Source organism: Ornithodoros turicata, chromosome 5 (genome assembly GCF_037126465.1).
Source record: "Ornithodoros turicata isolate Travis chromosome 5, ASM3712646v1, whole genome shotgun sequence".
Classification (NCBI taxonomy): domain Eukaryota; kingdom Metazoa; phylum Arthropoda; class Arachnida; order Ixodida; family Argasidae; genus Ornithodoros; species Ornithodoros turicata.
The window spans coordinates 59,051,706-59,077,421 of NC_088205.1; the positions used below are offsets into that span (position 1 = coordinate 59,051,706).

General features: G+C 44.8%; 2 protein-coding genes across 2 annotated transcripts in view; one reads left to right on the top strand and one right to left on the bottom strand.

Annotated features, from left to right (window-relative positions):
• The window catches only part of LOC135394520 (rab proteins geranylgeranyltransferase component A 1-like), a 216,146-nt gene that overhangs the window by 59,924 nt on the left and 130,506 nt on the right, over window positions 1-25,716 (top strand). The window lies entirely within an intron of this gene.
• The window catches only part of LOC135394523 (multidrug resistance-associated protein 1-like), an 81,810-nt gene that overhangs the window by 38,164 nt on the left and 17,930 nt on the right, over window positions 1-25,716 (bottom strand). Inside the window, exons 6-18 of the mRNA XM_064625302.1 lie at window positions 24,898-25,026; window positions 23,995-24,056; window positions 22,082-22,213; window positions 13,539-13,703; window positions 13,010-13,184; window positions 10,890-11,144; window positions 8,881-8,946; window positions 8,657-8,794; window positions 8,423-8,569; window positions 5,073-5,157; window positions 4,561-4,754; window positions 3,362-3,538; window positions 690-857 (exon numbers count right to left, since the gene is read on the bottom strand). Of these exons, the coding sequence (XP_064481372.1) occupies window positions 690-857; window positions 3,362-3,538; window positions 4,561-4,754; window positions 5,073-5,157; window positions 8,423-8,569; window positions 8,657-8,794; window positions 8,881-8,946; window positions 10,890-11,144; window positions 13,010-13,184; window positions 13,539-13,703; window positions 22,082-22,213; window positions 23,995-24,056; window positions 24,898-25,026 (1,893 nt within the window). The remainder of the gene's footprint in view (window positions 1-689; window positions 858-3,361; window positions 3,539-4,560; window positions 4,755-5,072; window positions 5,158-8,422; window positions 8,570-8,656; window positions 8,795-8,880; window positions 8,947-10,889; window positions 11,145-13,009; window positions 13,185-13,538; window positions 13,704-22,081; window positions 22,214-23,994; window positions 24,057-24,897; window positions 25,027-25,716) is intronic.

Consider the following 25,716-nt stretch of genomic DNA (forward strand, 5'->3'; position numbering starts at 1 on the left):
ATTAGCATTACTCGCTCACCCCTGGTTACTACATTGGCAAACCAAGACATGTGGTCGAGCTGGCTACCTACTGAACACAACCCTCCATGAGGCAATGGCATAGCGTGAGGGGGCCGTAGGGGCAGTCGCCCCAGATGCAAATTTTTTTTTGGCACAAATTACCGACAGAGAGAAAAAAGTTTGAAATAAAAACAGTGAAACTGTTTATCACGTGAAAAAAAAATCAATTTTTAACATTGGGCACTTTCTACTGGATGGGGGGCGTTGGGGGAGGGAGGCGATTCTGATGCATTCCTCTTATGTGTCTTGTTTGGGGCACGATACTCATTTTATCCTGGACGTTGGGAACCCACACTATGCCGCTGTCATCAAGACCATCTTATCTGAGAAAGGGAGCATGCATGCCTTCGGTTCCGAGGCTTGTAGAAAAGAGACACCCCAAAACTTACTGTCATAACTCAAATCGGCCCCACAACAGCCACTAGAGCTGTCTACAATGCCGCAGGACAGAAAAGGATGCCAACACACTCACAATGCAGGTTACAGGATACTACTGCCAAGCCATAACATACTATACTCTAGGGAACAAATAAGATATCACCCGCTTCAATGCAACTTTCTCTGCCTACGCACACTGCCTTGAGTGAGCCTTATATTCAAACAAGTACGTTTTGGAGGGAAGCACTTACTTTAGACTTAAGAAGGCCCTCAGGTCCAATGACTTCATCGAAGAGCTGGGATGCCACATGCACATCTACAGCACTTAGGGGATCGTCCAAAAGATACAGTTCTGCGTTTTGGTACACAGCACGAGCAAGACTAAGCCGTACTTTCTGCCCTCCACTCAGGTTAATGCCCTAGAAAGAGAAGCCATATCACAGATAATGTGCAAGCACCCTTTGAAAAGTGGAATCTCTTTAAACAGAACCTCAAGGGACCTGGAAAATCTGTTCCATTTATCAGGAGTTCCATTTACTGAGTCGTGTGTGAGATGTTAAATGGTGTAATTTCCAGGAGTGCAGAAGCTGTAAGCAGTCTTTATGCACATTACTGCATCAAAGACGAGGAATACACACACAATTTTCAATTTTATTCTAGTCCTCATTGAGATATTCCACCTTCACACGAACAATTGGCCCACTCATTCCGATATTCATACTTTGGGCACACTTTATCCACAGTAGCAAGCATTTTTAAGCTCTTCGGAGTCACAGAGTCCAAGTCTTTTTCTTTGTAGTCGAGATCATGAAGCACTAAATGCATCATGCAGCTTGTCTTTTTGGCTAAGAGTTCTCATTAGCATACTTTTTGGCATCCCTTACTTCATCGTAAGCACCGTTTTTGTGTAGCAACCACTCTCAAAATTGTTGGTAACTTCGATCTTGCTTTGATCAAGAGCATGAGGTGCACGCTTCTGCAGTGCCGTTGGAAATTGCATTTACTACTGTTAACGTACTAATCCTAATCATGGCCAAACAGGACGTGGAGAGCTCAAGCTGCCATGCACGTAGCGATGATGCTTTGAAATGTTCAGTATCAATCCTCTTGGCCAGCGGTAGGGCGTGGTGCGGGCGTTTAGGCGTAGCCGTCACGAACGAATGCAGGCTTGAAACTGAGACCACTGAAACTCCCATCGATGGGGGGTGTCATGTCACCATGTCACCACGTTCAAGGCGGCGCGGCAGCGCTGTACGCGACTGGAAACCAACGCAGGAAACTAGGGGGTGTGCGAATATTCGAGTTCTCGAATTCGAATCGGATATCAAACGCTCGAACTATTTGATTCGCGAATCGAATATCCAATATTCGATTTTTCGAATATTCGACTATTCCACGAATACCTATGAACGACACAACCCGAAAGTGGGCTTCACCTGATTCTTCCGTGCATGAGGTGAAGCCTGCTTTACAAAATTGCCCTTGCTGCAGGACCAACACAGGCGGGACAGTGTTTAGTTTAAGATAACGTTATCCAAAGTTAGTTTTGTAGACATCGCTTGTGGAAGGGGTGGTGCCCCTCCCCCATGCAGTTTAGCGGTGTCGACGAGGGACTTTGATTTGATGTGTGAGAGGTTGCCTTTAAAAAGTTAGGACTCTTGAATAATGACTACAGCCCACGAACAAGAAGGGTGTCCTAAAGATGTCCTTTACGTCTAAAATTTCAGTAGTGCAACTTCCTAGGGCGAGTGCAAAGAAACTACAGCGTGTTCATGGCAAAGTTGAGGCAGGATGCCAATTCGTTGGTTTCACAAATGGCCTGTGGTTGTCTGAAACAATTACAGCCCCATCCGTATAACATGTTACTGCCTGACATAAAATTTTGAAATGAAGGTAATCACTCCAGTACTCCAGTAAGTGTGGGCTCACCTCAAAAGCAGGAAGCAGTCTCATGTAAAATTAAAGAGTAGGGGCTTTTAGCAGAAGAATTGCACGTCTCTCTTGTGACAGTTAATGCCAGAAAAATCACACTAAAGCCATGGGCTACAAAATGGAAACTTTTAGCGCGAAAGTCGCATATTGTAAATTTTGCACGAATATTCGATATTCGATTCGGTATTCTGAATTTTTTCCTCCATTCGATTTGATATTCGGTTCGACTTAAAATATTCGGATTCGCACACCCCTACCGGAAACTGATGATGCGCGTGGCGATCGCGCTGGGAAAGTCGGAGAGTACTCAGAAAACTGTCCTGTTGGTTGCGTTTTTGGTTCCGTTTACGCGGAGGTTCCGAAATTTTTGTTCCGATTAATGGAAGAAAAATTTTTATTGGAAAGACAGAAAACCAACCAAATCCGAGACTTTTGTTCCATTTAAACGGAAATTACGTTTATGCGATTTCCGTTTAGCGAGATTCCACAGTAGATGAAATGTTAAAAATGAATAAGCATACACAGCAGCAACACAAGAAGACCCCTAAGTTTTGCGAGTGTCATTAATTGAAAATTTGCAAATTATGAGGGTGGTTCAGTAAAAAAACTTAAATTAAAATTCCGAACTCTATCTCATACTGAATAATCTTGCTGTGGGTGGTGCCGCGGGTCTTCTACAGTGTATGTTGTAATTTGCGACCTCCATGTAGCACGTACAAGCACGTGACAATGAAAGCAAGCATTTCATCTATTATAAAATTGCTACAGGCAGCACTGCAGAAAATTTTGATTTTTTGTGAATCTGCGGCAGATGGAACAATGTCTTGTGGTTGGTTGTGTGTTCCTATGTCTCGGAGTTACTTTTCGTCATGTTTCACCAGTTAGCCTGCACTTTGAGTCTTATCCACAAATTCTTGGTTACTTGTAGATCAATGCAAGAGTTGACAGGAAATATTTGATTATAGACAGTCAATGCTTTATGCTTCATTACCTTTTCTCCAATTTCTGTATCTTCGCCCGCAGGAAGTACTTCCAAGTCTGGCAGCAATGCACAGCCACGCACTACTTTCTCGTACCAATCTTCGTCCAATGTGCTGGTGAAAACAATATTCTCCTTCAAGGTTGCATTCTGTATCCATGACTGCTGTGCGACATAGGCAAGTGGGCCCTGAAAACCAGTGGCAAACTATCATTTTAAAAAACATGTGAAGTGATACAGTCAACCTCCATTAGAGCACTGCACGGGCTGCATTTTTACGCGCAGGTCCTGCCAGAGCCCGCAGGATTCTAAGTTTCTCGGCCCAAGCCCGAGAAATTTGTAGGCTACCCGGCCCAGTGTACGAGGCTGTCAAATTTGACCGTGGCTAACTAACAGAGGGGTAACACAAGCTAGAGCCCGACCTAGGTCCGGCAATGTACAGGCCCGGGCCCGGCCAGGACCCATAATGGTCAAACCCGAGCCCAGCCCAGGTCCGCAAAAAAAAAGGCTTACCGTAATTTCACGCGTATTAGCCGCGGCTTACGCGCACATTTTTTCTTTCGCCTGCGCTCTGCGGCTTATCTGATGACTATTTTTCCCGGGTATTTTGTCCATATCCCGGATTTAACGAAAGAGCCGACAGTGTCTCCAGAACAGCACTGCCCCACCAATGCACGAACAATACATAACAGGGGTGTCTTCACATTAGAGTACACTGACCTTCCTGGTATATTCCCCATGCAGCTTTACCGGAACGGGTGACAGTGATTCATGTCGGTCGGGAAGACCACAGACCCGTCGATCCAGAAAAAGCATGCAACAAGGGCACAATCCGATCTTAGTAGAACACTACAACCGTGCTAGAACTTACCTCCTTGGTTGTGCACTATGCGGGCCCCAAAATTGATTTCACATTGCACCACTGGTTTACCACAAAAGTCAGTTGCGTCCTATTGCCCACGGCTTATCTGCCGGAAAATTTTCAAAATGTTCCTAAAAACGGGTCCTGCGGCTTATCTGCGGTGTGGCTTATACGCGTGAAATTACGGTACCTGGGTCGGGCCGGGCTCGGGTTTTCGAGTAAGCCCGAGCCCGTGCAGTGCTCTGACCTCCATCTTATGGACCCACAGTTTACTAATTCCCTCGCTTTGTAAAGGTACGACAAGATAACCCCCACGTATTCCTCCCTCCGGGTCTAACTTTATGCCTACCTGTATGTCCAATGAACCGGACCTTTTTTCCAGACTTCCAAGCATGGAGTACAGAAGAGACGTTTTCCCAGAACCAACTGCTCCAATAACAGCAACTAGAGTGCCATGCTTTACATGCAGGTTTATTTCTCTCAAAACTGGTGGATCCGTACTTGACCACGCAAATGTTGCGTCCCTCACAGTGACAGCATCACCTTAAAAGGATGAGATTTCGATGGATCACTGCCGAACATAACCCAGTGTACCTAAATGCAAGAAGGGACCACAACAGCAGGAAGTAGCCCGTCTATGTATAAGCGAGACAGTCTGCACATTGAAGTCATTGTTATCACTGCGCTTGGGCATTCTATAGTGATCTTGCACTCACTGGGCCTTCTTTAAGGGTAGGTAGTCAGTGGGTAGACATTTGAAAACACAGAATAAACTGATCATTTACAGGCACAATTTTTCATGTTGATAAAATAGTTTCCAAAATAAAAATGCTGTCCAAAACTACGTTAGTGTTTATTTACCTCCATCAGGTACACTGCCAACAGCTGTAGGATTGAGGTCCTCTTCATTCAGGAACTTCGACAATCTCCCCAAGGAAACAACAAGCTGAAAAAGAAATAATGGCTACATATTGTGTCACTCAAGACCTGGGTGGCAAATCAGGGCAGGCACTGCCCTAGGGATACACACGAGTTGACTTTTTTTCACTAATACAAAATAACTAATATCAGAAGTTATCCCTACACTAACTACATCTGACGCTCTTCCTCTTCTTTGTGCACCACCACAAGCTCATTGAATGAGGACAGCCTATCTAGCTTACACAGTGACCGAGCCCACCTGTTGAGGTGGTATAGAAACGACACTAACAAAAGTCACAGAACTGATGTTGCTCAATTTCTTTTTACGCTTCAAAAATGAAAAAGCCTTCAACAAAATTTTAGCACATTGATTCTAATAAAGCTTTACTGCTAGTGCTCTTGCTCTCAAGATAGTAATGTTAGCAGTTTTTGTGAGGTATTTTCTGTGTTTATTGTGGGGGCAAACTTGGCAGATGTTTTTCGGTGTTTGACATTCCTGATTGGTGTTGTTTGATTTTTTCGGTTAAAACTACATTGTTCAAATCTTATCGGCACGTTTATTGGCCACTTTTGGTTTGCAAAAAAGGGCAGAGAATTCTACACGTATAGCTTGCTGACTAGTCTTAGGAAACCTGAAACTAACTCTGGATCACTTTCACGTAGTCACACATCCTCATCACATCCACAAAGGTGCGCCTTAGTGTTCATGCAATACTGCAACTAGCCGCGCTCGTTTTCTTCTTCTTTTTTTTAATCTAAAGAGCAATAGACCATTTCCAGGTACATGTTTGCACGTGCACGACCACCTGCACGTAGCCGCCACTTTAACTGGAGGGAATCATTGGCTTCATGCATGTTTTAGGCCGAATCATGACAATGTTTCGACGTCTCAACGCCCGAGAGGCACTTTCACTATTGCTACTTTGCCATACGACATGCCAGTCTGTCTGAGCTTTGCAATGATCACTGGGGGAAAACACAACAATTGACATTCCGCCACCAGGAGCAACACGTACTATATATGGAAGTGGTTCATTGAGTTTTACTGATTAAATTTTGCATAAATCATCTACATAAGCACATGAGTACGCAAAAACGAAGCGCAGCGGCGAGTAGTCACACTAGACGTCAACAATAAGTCATCTGGAACGTGTTTGCATCCAATCCACTTCTGCTCAGCACTGGTAGTTTTAACCATTCCCGCACGGGAATGTAACAATCCTGCATCACACTATTCGCGGGTTTGCAGTAGCTTTTCTCCCATGGGACAGTGAAAATGCTACTTTGCAGTACAGTCAAACCCGCATACTTCAAACCCAAACATTTTGAATTACTGCCTATATCGAACAATCAAAATATCCCCTCGAAAATTACTGTAAAAATATATCACAGAAATACGGTTTTATCGAACTTCCGTCCCTCGGAACACCCACTATGTTGAACAACGACACCCCTGGAAAGAGTGAAAACACGTCTGAGGGGGCTGGAGAGGAAGCAGTTGCACATGGCACGCACACAGTGTTGGTGTGGGATCTGAGAATGCATGTTTTTTTTAACGGTCGAGAGCGAAATGTCTGTGTTGCAGGGCTTCGTTCTCCCAAATGTGAGTGCTAGCGACTACGCTGTTGTCGACAATGCTGTAGAAGTTGTGGCGGAATGGACTAATGCTGACATTATGGTGGCCGACGAAGCGGATAGCGCCGACGACGATGAGGAATCGCAGCCGCCGCCGCCAGCCACTGAGCTGATATCAGCGTTCCAAGTTATTTGTCGCTGCTGTGCAGCAATGGAAGGCTCCGGCCTTACAAATGTAGATAATCTTGATAAGATTGAAAAACGTGTGTTAACTTCATGGCCCGCAACGAGACACAAGCTAAGGTCACCGTTTTTTTTGCCGTTAAATAAAGTGTCACATTTTCGCTACTTCTATCATCTGTCATGACTGTGGGGGGATTATGTTGCACATCTAATACATCGAATTATCAATATACAGTAAAAACTTCGATAATTCAGCCCCCCATAAATTCGGACTACTCGCGCGGTCCCGACAGATGCCTACATTAGTGTATGGTAAGGAACACTCGTGAATTCTGAAGCAGCTGTGCGCCCACTGCATAATTCAGATGGTACAACATCGCGGTGAACCGCCACAAACAGCGTGCGCCCGAGTCCCGAACAATCAGATGGACAAAGAAGGCAAAGTGTGGCACCACTCTACGTCTAAGAAGAATAGATATGCTCGCGTTGCTATGGTTATCAATGCTGTGACGTCGTCTCTTTGCCGTCAAGAAACAACCATACCAAGCTGGCCTTAAGCTGCCGTGGCAACTCCGTAATCGACTCCGAAGAAATAGCGAACTGCTTTCGCCTTTGCGGTTTTACGAGATCGGAGAACTCTGCATTGGAGGACACAATCGCCGAAGAGGACACAACCGCCGAAGAGGACGACAGCCATTTCTGTGGTCTCCTGCCTTCTTTGGTGCAACTTGCGGACTACGACACAATTGGCGATGGTGTGGCTGTTGCTGACAGCGTGACCAAAGATGAAATTGTGGACGATGTCCTTGCAACTGCTGAGAAGACTATCGTAGGACAATGAATGTGAGAAGCCACTGCCACAGTGGAAGCGCTTGCTGTTTTGGACTATTTGAACGATTTCTGCTTGAACGCGGTGGTGTAAGTGTGGTGGAGCACCTGACCGCACTCCGAAAACTTCTTCTAACAGCTAGCGCAAATGAGTTTTTTTTTTAACGGCGCAATTGAGCTTCTGACAGTTTTTTCTTAAATAAAAGTGACTTCATAATGGCAAGTACACCTTTTATTATGTGGTCCATTCAATAATTCAACATTTGGATAATTCAGACATTTTCGTGGGTCCCGCGACATCTGAATTTACGGGGTTCTACTGTGTCGAACTGTTTTGCCAACCCCTCAAGTTCAATATATGTTCGACTGTGTATGCGGTCAAATACAGTGCATACCACCAAATCTAGCAGATTTTGGCAAGCGGCAAGCAATGCTCTTTAAGGACACGCTACAAATATATACAGGAAGCAGATACAAGAAGCAGATTTTGTAGCCGCAACAGAGCTTCGTTGTCACTCGAACAGGGGTGCCGCCATCGATTTTGTCACTTGTCACGTGTAGCTGTCGCTTGTAGCGTGTTATGGGACCTGGCCTTCAGACATGCAAGCCCGAATATCCGTTCCACAAAATTCGAGATTTTCCACGCAGAAAAACGGGGACCTTAACGATGTTGGCGACGGGACATTAGAAAATAGCGGCCTTACCCTTATTAAACGGGAAATAATGTCGGGCAGGATTCCCATGGGAAAGCGTAGAAGCATAAACAGTGTGAACGAAACAAAGGCGATGGATGGAGTCAGGTCTTTATCGGGATTCAGCCAGATGAAGGTTCCAAAAGACATCAGTGCAGCCTGCGGAACAGCATGACACATTAATGACATACATGACACAACATGACACGAGCGCTGCTCTAAAACACACAAAATGTCTCTACACACCACGTGTGGTGCGACGCTCCACAGGAAACCGAAGGCAGAGTCCAAAATAGCGAATTTCTTCAAGAGAGCCAGCTCCCTAGAACGAGTTTTGGTAACCCTCGCAATAAATGGAAGCTCCCATGCATAGAGCTTTAAAACCTGAAAGGAGACTGAAGTTATGGCAAATGATAGTACTGCTACACAAAGGGAAAGACATTGCTAAGTGAAATCGGACAAGTATATACCTTTATACCATTGAGGATTTCACTGATCTGGCGGAGGCGATAGTCCTTTTCCTTCATTTGCATTTCCTAGGATGAACAAATACTTTATATACTTGGATAAGGCTGATGATTAAGGCCCAGGACTATATGCACAAAAATATTCCAAAATAAGCATGCAAATACGCAGCAAGAAATGTCTAAATATGCACAGAATATGCAGAATTATTATGACACTGAGAGATTGTTGCATTTTCCATTTCGCTGCAAACATTCCATTTCGCTACAGCAAAATAAGATGCTCATCACAAAGTAGTATGCACCCATGAGGCTCTCTCGTTACCAGGAATTCCTGTTCGTTTTGCAATGACTTGGTTAGAGTGTGGTATTAAGCGCAATGCAGTGGGCTTTGCATATATGTACCTTGAATCAATATGATGTATAGAAAATATTTTTTAACCAAAGTTGCGTTAGTGACTTCAGGCTACAAATAACTGAGCGTCAGGTGGAAAACCAGTAGAAGTCGATGAAAGTCAGGACAAAAGGCGAGGCAAGCAGGAAGGCCCCTGATTGGCCGGCTGCATTTTTATTGGTCCAGTCAATTTCATTTGCATTGTGCCCAGTGCTGTCTGAACTATCTCAAAGTATGAGTTCTACGGGGAGCTGTTACTCTTGTGCCCTGCTGCTTCCCTCTGTTTTTTGCCTTGTCTTGAATTGGTCAAAGTGGATTGTGAAAGAACATATCAAATTCTTGAGACTTAGAAGCTGAGCACTGGGTATGGAGGGTTCTATCAATAGATGAGAGGTTGTTTACAGTATCTTCATGTGACTCAACGTAGCTTTGATTGCTCATTTTAGCTATGACCCAATCTTTGGCAACGATGACGCAAACGAAAAACTGATGTCGTAAGCTTCTCATTTTATGATTACACCCTCACCCGGACACTGAACGCAAGCCTTGAAATTCCTAACTGTTTGGGACAAATCCAGCCAAGGTGGCAACCCCATAGCCTAGCCCGAAAGCTCAGCCTACACTAACACCTTTGTAGTACAGATTTTATGACATCTCTGACTTTAGTTGGTAGGTTTAACAACATCGTTACTTTGTACTCTGTACGCAGTACTGTGTAAAAAGCACAGGCATGGGGAAGCTTGTAAGGACTGTATAAAGTGTGCACAAACAGTATGAAGCGGACATGCACTAACATAGTAACGAACCTCATAAAGCCGCAACGACAAACCACACATTACCATGTGCACTGACATAATTAAAGTGCCTTTTTACCTACAATTGTAGCATGCATCATAGTGGGATATACTAACACATTCAAAATTTGGACTCAACAACCAAAGTACACATGACTACAATTTCTTCCTCAATATCTGGGTCAGTGCGCTGGCACCAGCAGGCATTTTACTAGGTGTTGCTTGAATCACTCTCTCCCCAGATGAGAGCATCATCGCTCTGTGAAGTGCGGAAGAAATTCCAGTTATCACAACGTGTTTCACAATGACCCCAGGGGACATCATGCCCGACACCAGAGCAATCTGCTCACGAGCAATCTAGTGGCAGCCACCTCACTGTCTCAGTTTTTGTCAGATCATGTTCCACGATAGCCATCCGTTCTGTATACAGTCATCAGACGTGTTCTCTCAAAGGCTTGCTGGCAAACATATTCAGCAGTTGCATCATACATCAATGTCAGTTCTCCCCATAATTCTGCAAATACTGCATTGCACGCATCCCACTTCTCTCAAACGACTGCGACTAAGCATCTTCGAAAACTCCATGAAGAGCCAAGAAACCGAAAGTGCAGCGTAAAAGTGTAACACTCCGACATGCTGTCAGATATTATTCTATTGCTCCCTTCTCCTCTCATTCAATGGTTTCGCCTCATTGATTGGCTGGCACAGCCCTCCTCCTCTTCCAAAACATGCATGGTACTAGGCTACAGCTCAGGGCGTAAAGCTCGGTTTGGTCGCTGTGCGATACGGGAGGGTAGTGCTGCGAGTATACATGCTGGCAAACTAACCTGAAATTTGTCACATATCCTGGCGACGTAGGTTGTTGCGGCTGTCACCAAAGCCATTACCACCAAGGTGGCCAGACAAGCGGGTCCTAAATAGTGCCACAGAAGCACCATGGTTATAGTAACACGGACGGGCACGCTCCAGAACTGTGTGCTCAGCAGAATGAACTGCGCCACTTCTGTTACGTCCACGGACATCAAGTTCATTATTTCCCCTGTGGTGTATTTACGTCTTGCACTGCTAGAGATCCTGTAAACCTTCGGGTAGAAACGCATAATACAGATGTTATTTATTACATCCTTATATATATTCATACTAGGTACATGTCATGGCACTTTCACAGACATTACTTTACAAACAAAAATGGTGGCGGTAATAACGAAAGAGTAAAACCTATGAGCTACATAGTACACCTCAAAGCTTGCAATTAAAAAAACATTGGTTGCATCTACGGGCATTCAGCCAGCCACATTTAGATGCTGTAGCTTTATAGGGCCATCATTGACAGCAAATTTTTGACAAAACTGTTTTGCAGAAATGCTATTAAATTCTGATTCAGAGGCTTCTAATGTTTTGTGAAGAGTCATTGACGAGTGCACATTTCTTGAGCTCCACGTAGTTCCAGTGGCAGGGCTTGGCTTGGCCTCTCCACGACTCACAGCACCCAGACGAGCACGCCGTTTACGTTCATGCTCATCGGCACCCTAACCTTCAGGCGCCTGACCTTGTTTTGGTGGCATTGTAAAGGCTGAACACTACCTATATGCTGTTCAGCAAGGAGAGACTAACTGCTTTTATGTGCCTTTCCACGTAAACATCTGACGTTATACACTGCAGTCCCGTTTATTCAATATCTCTTAATTCGAACTTCCGGATAATTTGAACTGACACTCGCGTTCCGGCAAAGCAATGTTTGTTTCAATGGGGAAAACTCCTTGTAATTCGAACATATAAATGTGCCCAGTGGTTTATTCGAACGCGAAGCGTCGCGACTCTGAAGCACCTCCAGCGTGCCAGCCGGCGCTTCTGAGCCGATGCATAGTCCGGATGATTGGACGCGACCGGGCAGTCGCGTTCGCGTGTCAGGGACACCTTTGCTTAGTAAATGTTAAGTTTCCTTATAAGTCAATTTCTATTAAAAGCGACGCTTCTGCCAGAGAAAAGAGGAACAATGAACGAATCACCATTAATAGTGTTCGCAAACGTGACCGGCACGGAACGATGCTGATTACTCATCATCGGCAAAGTCAAGACCCTTCCTGTTGATTACACATTAAAAAAAAAAGGCAGCAATTGGATATTTTCTTGAATAGGGGTTGGCGATATTTGCATTCGTGGGATTCGCAACTGAGTTGGGCTTAACATCGCAAATAACGTCGCGGCTGATGAAACGAATGCAAGCACATACAAGATTATTTTCTGCCCCGAATTGTTCTGACGCTTGCCCGTAAGTAAATATCCTGGAAAGAATGAGCCTCTCATATTTCCGCCATCGCCTGACCGCGAAAGACCTATAGCGAGCCATGACTCGTCTCCCACGCAGCTACGGTGCGCTCTCAACGCACCAAGCCCTCATTCAGAGTGTCTCTCTTTAGTTCGAACTCCGCTTTATTCGAACAAATCTTCTATCCCGTTTGAGTTCGAATTAACGGGATTGCCCTGAATCTCTCTTTCCAACGCCACTGCACAAACACTTGCGGGCGGCGCACCTGCTGGCATATCTGGCAGATGTCTTTTCATCTGTTCCTCTTTTCTACCCTTTCCACAACTACTCCTCCTACAGTGCACTCTCTCTACAACACCTGCTGTCATTGTCATGGACCTGTCATGCCAACAGTGGTTGGCCCTATAAGGTTACCACTTTAAAACTAAGGAAGGGGTTCAGTATTCTTACATTAGCTGAGTGTTCAACTATGAATAGTAGAAGGAGGTAAAATTTCCTTAGGTTTGAGGAACACACAAGACGAAGAGGACAACACAAGACAGTCTTGTGCTGTCCTCTTCATACTGTGTGTTCCTCAAACTCAAGGAAATGTTACCTCTTCCTACAGTACACCAGCTCGCCTGCACCATTCTAATTTGCTATGAATATAGCTAGCAGATCAGGTCAGCCTCGCATTACCTTTTTATAAAGCGCAGCGGTAAGTGCAGACTGTACACGGTAAGCTCCAAATCCAATGAAATACACAGAGTGTGCATCTGATATTCCAAATATGCACTGGAACAGCGAATAGCCCAGAGCATAGATATACCCATGCCAGGTGTACTCTCCACTACTTAAGTAGCTGAGGAGGTAGCTGTAATGAGCCAAAAAATTATTATGACAAATGTACACGTTACAGATAGCATAAAGAAACCAAACATAGCAACACACTATTAGCACAAGCAGTGCCAGAACAGCCCGCTTCAAAACCCGCATTTGAATTCTCGCAACTTCAACTCCCATTGACAGAAGGAATGTCACCGTACATGGTGACGAGCACTTACAATTTTCAATTTACTATCCCAAGTACTCAATAATATATGAAATAGAAGCTATACAAAATAGGCAATGAATCATCTACCTTTCAATCAATAGACACCATAAGCATGAAAATTAAGCTTTGTGTTTGATAAGCAAAACTAAACAGAGATCTTATGCAACACGTTACCTGAGCATCAACGGTGGAAGAAAGCTGAAAGCAATAGACACGCCCTCCGTGACTGAGGACAAAAAAAGTTCCCAGCGGCACAGGGCAAAAACTGCATATGGAAGATAGAGTTTCTTCTTAGGATGGTCAATGATGTGATACTGACCTTGCTCATCCACGTAGACACTATCATATGAGAAAGAATGGCAAATGTCAACCTTGGTATACAAAATTTTCAGATTTGAAGTGCAACAGCAACAACAATGGCCTCCAAATACTGAGCTGAGCATAAGCAGAGAACTTGCAAAGAGGGTCTCAAACACACTTGCTAGACACATCAAAAGAAGAGAAGCATAGCAAGCTGGTGCATAGCAGTTAAAAGTAAAAAACCAAGACACACGAAACACTAGGACAGCACAACCAATTTCTCGGATACAGCACAGGTTTATTTCCACAACCCAACACTAAATATCCAGGAAATCCCATAGAGCAGGGAGATGGACAATTGAGGGTTTACTAACACAGTTCCCTCACTTGGCTATCTCTATAGGTTCCTTAAGCAGCCTTTTAATGCCTTTTTCATTTGTCTCGCTCCTTGGACAAAACATTTGTTTTGCGAAAAAAAAAGTAGACAATTACGTATTGCACAGACGAAGGCGTGCTGCAACTTCACTGGACATACGGGTTCTTTCCGTACTCAGCTAAGTGTAATTTCGGTGCTAATGTTTTCACAAAGATTTAGCAGTCGCCTGAACGGTAGCGAGGACAGGGCATGACCTTAACCTTAAGAAGAGAATAACCTTAATTTCCACGGCGTGGTTGATAATCCCAGAGAAACATGGGCCGATACAAAGAAGACCATAACAGAGCTGCTAATCCATGAACTGCATATACAGTCAAGCTCCTTTAGAACGAATGCCTTTTTAACGAAAAAAACGCTACAACGAATTTTTTTTGCAGTCTGCCAAGCTCCCATAGGATCTAATGTATTTTTAAAACATTTACAATGAATTTCTTTTGAACGAACATACCGAATTTACGAAGCGATTGCAGAGTCTGTTGCCCGGAATTTTCACCCACACAAGGAAGAGTTCCCCCGGAGAATGAAGAATAACAGGCTCATGCTCCGCTAATCCGGGATTAGCGAACGCCGGTTGCTGTCTTCCGGGGAGCACTGACCCCCGATTCCAAGGCGTCAGCGGGAAAAAGGAGCGCGTTCTTGACCTCTGGATGACTAGCATGACGTCATGTACAGAGTGCACGAAAGACCGCTGCCAACTCGCTGTGAATTTGTGGACTGCTCGGTGTGAGGTTCGGCAACGTGGAAGTCCTCCCCGAGTCCAAGGAAGTCATGGCCGCCAGACTGACCGCGAAACGACGGCAGTTTACGTTGGAGGAAAGGATCTCCGTCCTGAGAGCAGTGGGCAGTGGACAAAAGAAAAGCAGCATTGCAAAGGACTTTGGGACAAGTGCATCGACACTTTCGACGTTTCTCAAAGATCGTGACAAGATTCAACGTGAATACAACGAAAACAACGGAGGTTCGGCGCCCCGGAAAAGGATCAGAAACGCTAACTTCGAGGACATCAACAAGTCTGCCTACAAGTGGTTTTTGGAAGTAAGATCCCAAGACATCCCTGTGTCAGGTCCCATGCTGCGTGCTAAAGCCAGGGACTTCGCAGTTATCTATGGCATCGACGACCAATTCAAGGCGACCCAAGGTTGGCTCCGCGCATTTCGTTCTCGGCACGACATTGTGTTCAAAGGCATCGCAGGAGAAGAAAACTCGGCCCCGCAAGACATCGCACAGGGATGGCGAGAGCGCGAAATGCTGAAGATACTCTCGGAATAAGATCCAGATGACATATTTAATGCCGACGAAACCGTGCTATTTTTCAAGTTGCTTCCTGAACGCACGCTAACTGTGAAGGGGGACAAATGCAAAGGCGGGAAAAAATCCAAGGAGCGGATCACTGTGTTGTTCTGTTGCAACATGACGGGCACAATGAAATTGAAGCCGCTTGTGATTGGAAGATCCCGCAAGGCACATGCCTTCAGAAACATGCGCAGCCTTCCCGCGGACTACCAACATAACCAGAAAGCATGGATGATGTCCGCGATCTTCACGGACTGGTTGACACGGGTGGACAGGATCATGAAGGGCAAGGAAAGGCATATCGTGCTTATCTTAGACAACTGCTCGGCCCATTCCAGATTCCCAGGATGAGCCACGTTCGGGTCGTGCTTCTCCCTCCAAACTGCACGTCGATACTTCAGCCGCTTGACCAGGGTATAATTCGATCTGCAAAGTCGCGCTATAGATGGCGGATGATTGAAAGGATTCTCATCAACATCAAGGCAAATGTTCCGAGGCCTACGAACACTGACGTCCGTCAAGCCATGGAGATGATCACCGGCGCATGAGGGAACGTGAAGCAAGAAGTGATCGAAAACTGCTGGCGCAAGGCTGGATTTGTCCTAGCAACTGTTGAACCAACACCGGAGCACGAGACATGCGACGGTGAAGCATACGAAGGCTTGTGCCATGACGAATCTTTCCTCGAGGCGTGGGAAAGCTACGTGAGCATGGTCGGCGTCCCGGACACAGTTGCCCCTGCAGACTTCGTGGCTGCAGATAACAATGTTGCTGTTCGCCCACAGCTCTCGGACACCGACATATATGCGGAAGTGGCATCGGAAAAAGAGATGCTAACAGATGACAGTCACGACGAGGAAAGCGATGGGGAGGAAGAAGTACAAGCGACCAGGGTACCAGCAGTGGAAGCCATCGAGATGATTGACCGACTACAGTGTTTTCTTGCATCTTGTACTAATGTCCCTGAAGCGCAGTTCAAAAACTTGGACAGTCTCCGCACGTACTGTAACCAGAGCGCAATTAGCAGCCTAGTCCAGAAGAAGGTCACAGACTTTTTTGCATCAAAATAAATGTGTGTCAACGTCAACCAAATCATGCATTGTCGTTATTTTAAGGAGTGGCATAAAGTGTCATAAGTGACACGTTGCACAGTCACAACGTTTTGGGTACCTATCTACAAAAATGCTTGACAGTCATCGCGTTCCGCTACACCTGTGCGGCCAAGGCATACCGAAACAGAAACTGCGCAGGTGACGGGGTGGCGGTGGCGTCACCAGTCGTTTTAACGAACGATACAGCCGTAAACAAACGGCGTCCCCCAAATTCAGCGGTGCCATACGGGTGCAATTTTAACGTATTTTATGCTCACCAAGTAGCGGTGCTGCTTCGTTAAAGTGCAAGTAAGGAACGTTACCCTAAAACAGCACCTTCCTGTAGGTCAAACGTCGCAGCAGTAGTTTACGGAGGAGCTAAAATACGTGACAGTTCATGAGTTTACTCCATATTGTACTACAAAGGCTTCACCTTTCCTAAGCTCTTTTCAACTACGTAGAAGATAAAAATGACAGCGCGAAACGTTATAACGATTTCGGCAACGAAAAGAACTTTAAATTGTGTAATTCTTAGGTCGGCGTTGTCATTAACGAATTTACCGTTACAACGAAATATCTTCCCCAGACTCCTGAGTTTCGTTATAAAGGAGTTCGACCGCACATATTTCTGCTGACAATATTGAAAGGGCTCATAAGATCGGAAGTTTCCGCAATGATAAGCGTAGACCCGTTATTGTCCGCTTTGCAACCCTTAAGATTAAAGACAGTGTTATCGCAGTTACGGCGTAAGTTGAAGAATAGTGAAATGAGCACTGCATAAGATTTTTCACTGTCCACCCGTCTGGCCGCATGTGTGAAGGTGTGGCATACAACACTGTTTCCATAACAGTTGGGTCACTCCAGGCCAAATCATTCAATGCTTGTGCTCGACCCCTGGAAGTTTGGTTCCCAAAAATTATGATTGACACGTCCTAACATTAGAAGGCATATCCCACGGTTTTATTGAAAAATATTCAACTGCTCTCGACCTACACGGAGTCAAAGTTCAGGGGAATCACAAAAACTATGGTGCGAAAGTAGTTGTCCTTGCAGCGGACTATTTGATCTAGCCAGACATTTTTGGTACAGAACGCGAGATCAAAGTTCGAATAACGTACTGAGCGCAAACCATTTCCGCTCATTTCATGTTTTACCCGTCAGAGGGTGCACGCTGCGCCGCAACTTCTCCATTGTTTACGCCTCAATATGGACACTTTCCGGGAAACCTATAAAGCCCCAAATTTTTTGGCATACTTGAAAGTTCCCACAGAATGGAACAGCAAATTTTGAAGATCTTAGTCGCAGTGGTTTTCACCCCATTTAATACGAAACATAGCAATTTCTTCAAAGTTTGACATTTTCAAGGCTAGTTTTGGAAATGAAGCGGTCAATGGACAGTAATCCTTCAGTATGCATATGATAGAGCTGGCTTCGAAGTAACGCACATAAAAAAATCGAAGATGTACTTTTTGATAAGCGCGAGAAAATAATTTTTACGTGAGTCAGGGTCCATCACGCAGGTGTCAGCATTGGCTAGCGCAGTGTAGTTTCAGCTGCTTTTGGTTTGGGGAGATATGTGCGTCACAGGAACCACATTCCACTACGCTTGAAGCCACCTGCTGGTGGCATTGGAGTTGGCTTACAGGTTCATCCAGCAGACGCTGCTAATTAGTTTATGGCAGCCTTTCCTGCAAATACGGCGCCAGGACCGTGCTCGCTGGATTACCGCAATAGTGATTTCCCAAGAGCTCACCGGGTGTGTGGTGTCAGTGTTATTGCAGAAGAACTGACACCTGGTGTCAGTTCTTCCAAGAAGAACCGACGACAAACAGTCGAGAAGCCCTCGTCATCCCTGCAGTTCTCTCAGGTAAATAGACCTCTTCTATTCCACTTTGTGCGCTCGGATAATTTCGTAGTTTGTACTGCCCTGCATTTGGACTCTGCGTAACGTGTTTGAAGCCTTCGGCCATCTTTTTGTCTGCCCCTCTATCCGCGTGACGGTAAATAAATAAATATTAACCAAGATAACGAAGTGCAGGGAATAATGAATATTGCCTGCTGATGCATATTATGCCGTCAGGCGCGCAACACATCATGATAACTAAACAAAGAGACGACACGACGCTGAAAAAAATCTTGCCATGTTCTCTCTGGAGGAAAGAATTTTCATTCGTCAAGTACGATCTCCATGCTGAATGTCTTGCTTTGCAATGTGGGCATTGTTCTTTGTTTACTTTGAAGAAAACGCCGAAAGGCGAGCTGAAGTTTCATGTGCGAAAGCAGCAGGGTTGCTAAAACTAACACTTGTTGTTCCAGAGAGCGCAACCTTCTGCCTTGCTTGTTGGGACCATCCGCTACATAGCACAAGCTACACAAAACAGCAGAGACTATATTTGACTTTGACTTTGATGACGTGAGCTTCCTTGCCCAGAAGACGGTCTTACTCCGCGCTCGCACAGAATGGGCCGACTTCACAACTATCTGCAATCATCATCTGACATTCTACGTGCACCAGTACGTCTCGCATGTTGCATCAAAGAACAGTGTAAACCCATTCTCAGCCCACCAGAGGCTATGTCACGGTACAAGAGTCATATCGTGGAACGTGTCTAGTGAAGCACATTCTTTCAACCTGTGCCCAGGTGACAGACTGTGTCCCAAGTGTTTAATTCGGGTCAATAAGAGAATCCACGAGCCAGGAACTGTCGACCAAGAAGTGGGCGTGCAGAATATAGACAGCCCTTGTGAGGTTTACCACGAATCAGCACTGCAATCAGTGAATGCGTGACTTGCCACGCTGGATGAAACACCGCTAAACCACAAACGAAGTTTAAGCACCCGCGGTGGATATGCAAGACGAAAACTAGAGAATGTGCACAGTAAAGTAAGGAAGCAATTGGAACAAAGTTTATCATTGTCTTTGGAGGACAATTCTTCGCACGATGTATGTATGTATCTGCGGTGAGTTCGAGTCACTGCTGCGGGAGCTCAAGCCAGTGTTTGAGCGTGCTTCCTCACTGGCGCTTCCTCACTGGCAAGAAAAGTGTAGATTCTCACCCTTGCACTTTCGACTTGGAGCAGAGAAAAAGTGTGCAATTTCTTCTGGGCAACTAATCATATGGCAAGGCAAGCCAAGGAATTAAGGCAAGAAAAGGGACCGCTAAATGAGCCAGAATGGAAGAAAGTTGAGGGGTCTTTCTGAAGACTGGCTGGCATCATTACTTTTTTATGAAGATGACAGTGTCTCTCAATATGCCTGGGAAAAAGGATGTGTCGCGCGAGCGGCAGAAACGAATGATGCTCCTCAACCTCCGTGAAGCGTATGAGATGTGGAAGAGTGACAATCCCAGGATAAAACTGGGGTTCTCAACATTTGCAGCGCTTCATCCACACTGGTGCGTGCTGGCAGGCGTGCCAGGCATGCATACCGTTTGTGTTTTCCCTTACCACCAGAACATTAAGCTCATGTTGGTGGCATGTTGGTGGCATGTGGTGCCAAAGCGAAATATAGCGAACTGCTGGACATGATGGTATGCAGCACAATGAATGAAGATTGCACGCTGAGCAAGTGCTCGAAGTGCCTGGAAAAGACAGAATTTTGGACTATTTCGAAAAAGAAAACGTGCTAACTGAAGGTAACCCAGTGATCTTTGAGCAGCGGGTCCACGGGCTGCCATGTATGCTCGAAACCACCATGCTTCAACCAGGCGATTTTATTGACAGTCTTGGTCACAAACTCGAATCTCTGAAGCACCATCATTTCGTGTCAGGGCAGCAGTTAGACTATCTTCGACATCTGAAGGGAACTCTCCCTACTGGAGAAGGCATCGTCCTCATGGATTTCGCCGAAAAACTACAACTTTCTCGTGCAAAATTCTCCACTGTCTTTCTATTGGGATCGGGGGCAGGCCACCCTTCATCCTATGGTGTTTTACTTCTGCGGTTGTACTGGCGCAGACCAGTGTCACCGTACTTTTGTTGCCATATCTGACTCTCTGTGCCACGACAGCATGGCAGTGCATTGCTTTCAGGCAGAGCTGATAGAAAGAATAAGAGCGGAATACCCAGCCGTAAAAAAATTCATTATTTCACAGACGGCGCGGCGTCTCAGAACAAAAACCAAAAATACTTTGTGAACATCTGCTCTCATTACTTCGACTTCGGCAGAGACGCAGTATGGAACTTCTATGCGACTTCACGGCAAAGGCCTGTGTGACGGAGTCGGAGGTACTGTGACTTGCCGCTAACTCGGGCACTCAGAGGCCAACTGAGCACCGAATATTGAGCCCCATTGACCTCTAGAGGTGGGCATGCGCAACTCTTGAGAACATTCAATCGATACGGGTGGCAAAGACTGCAATAAGCAACAAGCAAGACATGTTGAAAGACCGCTGCGAAAGAGCAAAGGCTGTCCCTAACAGTAGGAAGCACCATTTTTTCGAATCTGTGAGTCATTCGGAAATCGACGTAAGAACCACGTCGTTTTCTGAAAACATTCAAGTTTACAGAGTGATCAAAGAATAAGGGCATTCAAGCCAAAAAGAACGTCGTAGTGGAACGCCAACATTGTGCACAGTTGTACAGATGCGTGCAAAATTACTTGAATAAATATTAGAACCCTGGACTCTGCTTATTGTAGAGGCTGGCTATACAGGGAAGCATTTCAAGGTACATAGAGCGCAGTGAATATGTTTATAATTAGTTAATCAATTTAAATTAAAATTACTTTTCCAAAGCCAAAAACAGCACCGCTTTGTGTTTTGCTTACGGGCGCACGTGTCAGCGCGACAGACCCTGTCTCATGTAAAAATTATTTCCTCACACTTATCAAAAAGTACATCGATTATTTTTATGTGCGTTACTTCGAAGCCAGCTCTATCATATGCATACTGAAGGATTACTGTCCATGAACCGCTTCATTCCAAAACTGGCCTTGAAAACGTCAAACTATGAATAAATTGCCATGTTTCGCATTAAATGGGGTGAAAACCACTGCGACTAAGATCTTCAAAATTTGCTGTTCCATTCTGTGGGAACTTTCAAGTATGCCAAAAAATTTGGGGCTTTCTAGGTTTCCCGGAAAGTGTCCTTATTGGGGTGTGAACAATGGAGAAATCATGGCACGGCGTGCACACCTCTGACGGGTAAAACACGAAACACGGGGAAATGGATTGCATTCAGTACGTTATTCGGACTTTGATGCCAAATATGTCTGGCTAGACCAAACAGTCCGCTGCCTGGACTACTACTTTCGCAGCATAGTTTTTGTGATTCCCCTGAACTTTGACTCCATGTAGATCGAGAGTGGTTGAATATTTTTCAATAAAACCTTGGGATGTGCCTTCTAATGTCAGGACTCGTCGATCATAATTTTTGGGAACCAAACTTCCGGGGATCGAGCGCAAGTATTGGATGATTTGGCCTGGAGTGACCCAACTGTTATGGAAACAGTGTTGTATGCCACACCTTCTCTTCCTAGATCCTAAGGTGTTCCCACAGAGAAGTCATGTACCAACATACTGTACAACTGCAAACATAGTTGTATGTGGCATATGCACGTTGCGTACAGCGGCATGCGAGAAAGGAAACAAACGCACCGTAGAGGTTTTTCACGACGAGGCACGGAGACATTCTCAAACTGATGCGTAACAGTAGAGCATTTCAGGTCAGTGCAGAGCTTGTTCAGTGACACCAGTTCTAGTTTGTCTTGCATACCCAAAATGATAACTCTGCAAGTAACAGAACAAGAAACTCAAACAGACACCTATATATACCGTATATACTCGCATATTTTGTGCCATGACATAATTTGTGCACTCCTAGTTTAGCATAAAAAATGACAAAAACACAAAAAATTGCATAATTTGCGCACCCGCGTTTTTGTGCGCGGATATCAGGCATGCGTGTCTCAGCGACTGTGGCAACTGCTTTCTGCAACTGTGACTGCTATCGAAGTTATTGCGGTGCTTTTGTTTGATTTGCACACACTTTCGGGAGATGGTCTACTGACATGATGAACGATACTGTCACTCAAACTACAAAATGCGGAAAGAAATGCTGGACAAACACGCTATGACAGACCTTACAGCACAACATGACAAAGTTGGCGAACACAGCATGCTTTTGGCTGTCAAGTGCGACTAGCAGCGTCTTCCAGCAGTGTCCCAATGTATTTCACCGATATATGAGCAGTAGTGGGCCGGCATTTTGCCTCCCGACCGTCGGCAGTTGCGTTTTATTTGGGTACCTCTTTCACTCTTGCGAAATGCAGTGATAACATCAGTATCGGCTCTACCGGGAGCCCATATGACTGGCACACCAAAAATTTTGAAATTTTGTGGCATTTGGATAGTAACGAGCGTTTCCACGCAATTTGCACCCCCCAACTTTTCCGACTTTTGGGGGGAGAAAAAGTGTGCAAATTATGCAAATAAATATGGTAAAAGGCGGCAGAAATGTGCATAAGGAACACTAATACCGACGTCACACAGGTATTTGGATGGCCCTTGAGATTAGTGACGATCATACTGAATGGTATCCGGATGCTGATACATGGCTACTCAATGGAGGTGCGTGAAACGCGTGGAAGCTCTCAAGGGTCCTCGAAAATGGCTGCTGGCAACCTCGTAATCAGCAAACAAGTAAGCAGTAAACAAAAACACAGTATAAACTCGCAAGAAGTGCTATGTGAAGTTCCGAATCTTCAGTATAACAGTTATTATGGTTGTTACATATGGCTGGCATTCGTGAATTTACTTTTCCGATCTGAACGTCACGCACCTATATGGTGTCCACGTCACACAGTCATACAAAAACGCAGTCAAACATTATTCACCCAAACCTCAATATAACGAAATGGTATGCAACGAAATTCACGGTACAGCAAAATAACTTGTGTTCCCTGTCGCAATTGGCTGCCATATTTCTTCAAATTTGATACAAGGAATTATTCAGTACAACGAAAGAAATGACGTTCCCTGTGAGATTGGTTACAAGATGTTCGACTGTGTTAGCAGTTTGAAACACTGTTATTTATTTAGTGTTTATTTATTTATTATTTAGGTACCGTTAAAATTCCGTACATTTTCCGTCACTATATAGATATAATTTGACCACAAAAACCACGCAAAAGCTTGTACAAATATACCTGTGCAGAGCCATCCAGTGTGCAGCGTGTCAATCTCTCAAGGAGCATTGGATCGGCCCATGTGGCTACAGGACAGTGTCAATACAGGTTTTACTGTAGTACAGGACAGGTTTTACTGCAGCTCAATTTTCCATTTGAATCAGAAACCGAAAATATTTTTTCAGCTTCCCTCTGGAGCATAAAATTTTGTTTCAGTTTTCGTTCCATTCCAGTTCGCCCAACAATACAACTTTCTTTCTTTTTTTTTTTTTTCAGGTTTTCGGTTCGCTTTGGAACCCTGGGTGGCACAGCAGGACAGAGCATAACGAAATTGAGCGAAAAGCTTCCTAGTGGGAGCCACACTCCAGTAAGACAAACACTCACCTCCACAAGTAAGCAAAGAAAATTCGTGGAAATACTGTCCACTCTTCCATGGGACAATAGTACTGAAGGAAAGAGGAAAGACTTTTTAGCCACAAATTGCAAACAAAAATTGCAGAACAGAGAACTCAGGTCAGCTAATTGAGGTTCAGAATGAATATTAAATAAAGTAAACAACATTATACAGTGCTGTGAATGACTTCCCATTAATTCAGATGAGCCTGGAAATCACTGATAATGGCGCAGTTTTCAACATAACATCCCAAGGTTGCAATGGTTGTGTCTCGTGCATCACTCAGGGTGTCTACCAAATTGCAGCCTTCAAATTTCCTGATTTTTCCAGGTTTTTACTGACTATTTCAAGCAAATGCCCAGACCAAAACAAAAGATAACTTGGTGCCTGGTGCTACAGGTACTTCATAATAACAGGTACTTTTGATACAGGTACTTCATAAAACAGATCATTCACTGAGTATTATTGAGGCTGGCCTACGTTTCGGCCTCTGAGCTTGTCGTATTGGCGAACTGCTACTCGCGGCAACATTGCTGCAGCATAGTCGTGTCACCACTGATCGATTTGCTGCTCATCGTCACTGCACTTGTCTGCCATTTTCCCCGACTTCAGCTGCTTTTTGGCCAATTCCCTGACAATCTCCTGACTTTTCCAGTCGCATCGAAATTCCCTGACAGTTCCCAGTTTTCCAGGTTGGTAGACACCCTGATTCACTGCAGAGTCAGTTGACAGGAAAGCAACTAGTGTAGTCCATAAACATGCATAAAAAAAATTTGACAGTTGAAGCTCAGGATAATTTCTAAGGTAACTGGTAAGGCTGGGCTGCCTCACAAAAGGACAGGTGTCTCGAGCAAAAATACAGTTTAGATGCTTGTAAAATATTGTAGCTTTACCATGTTGTCATCTTCCAATGGCAAGAAGCCATGGTCAGATGGTGCATCAGAGAAAAATGACAGCAAAAGCTGTACTATGCCAAGAGGGAACAAACAAAGTCTCACGATCTGCCATGAATTTAATTTATCCTGAAATGAGAAAGACATGTTCAGCCATTAATAGGTATTCATCGCATGCACCGTTCATAATGAAGGTGCCTGAGGAATGGGCAGATGACATAAAACACAACATGAGCACGTTGTGTTGTGTTTTCTCTGTCTTCTGCCCATTGCTCAGGCACCTTCATTATGGAATTCGTCCACCAGCTGGCCTGTACCTACGCCATTTTATCATACACCCTTGTGTTTTCCGGTTTTATGATATTTGAGAATCAGAGGCAAAAATCCTGTTTTATTTCAGTAGCCATAGGGGAAAATGGTGGCTTTTGAGTGAGATGGGCCATAGAAAATGCACAGAGTGAGATTTTGCTTGTTTTTTTTGTTTTTCTTGTACAGGACCATAATGCTTACAAAAAATTTCAACAAAACTTCAGACAAATGGCTACCAGTCTGCAAAGTTTGGGGTTGGCTAAACCCCGTCTTCTATTTTTACGATGCGATCGAAATGTGTAACGTTTGCTAGACCCTGTTTTCTAGACCAACCCTGTAGTATCCGAAACTAGGGGTGTGTGAATATTCGAGTTCTTGAATAGAATATCAAATGCTCAAACTATTCAATTCGCGAATCGAATATCCAATATTCGGTTTGGCGAATATTCGACTCCTCCACAAATATGAATGACACCACCCTGAAAGTGGGCTTTACCTGCTGCTGCCATG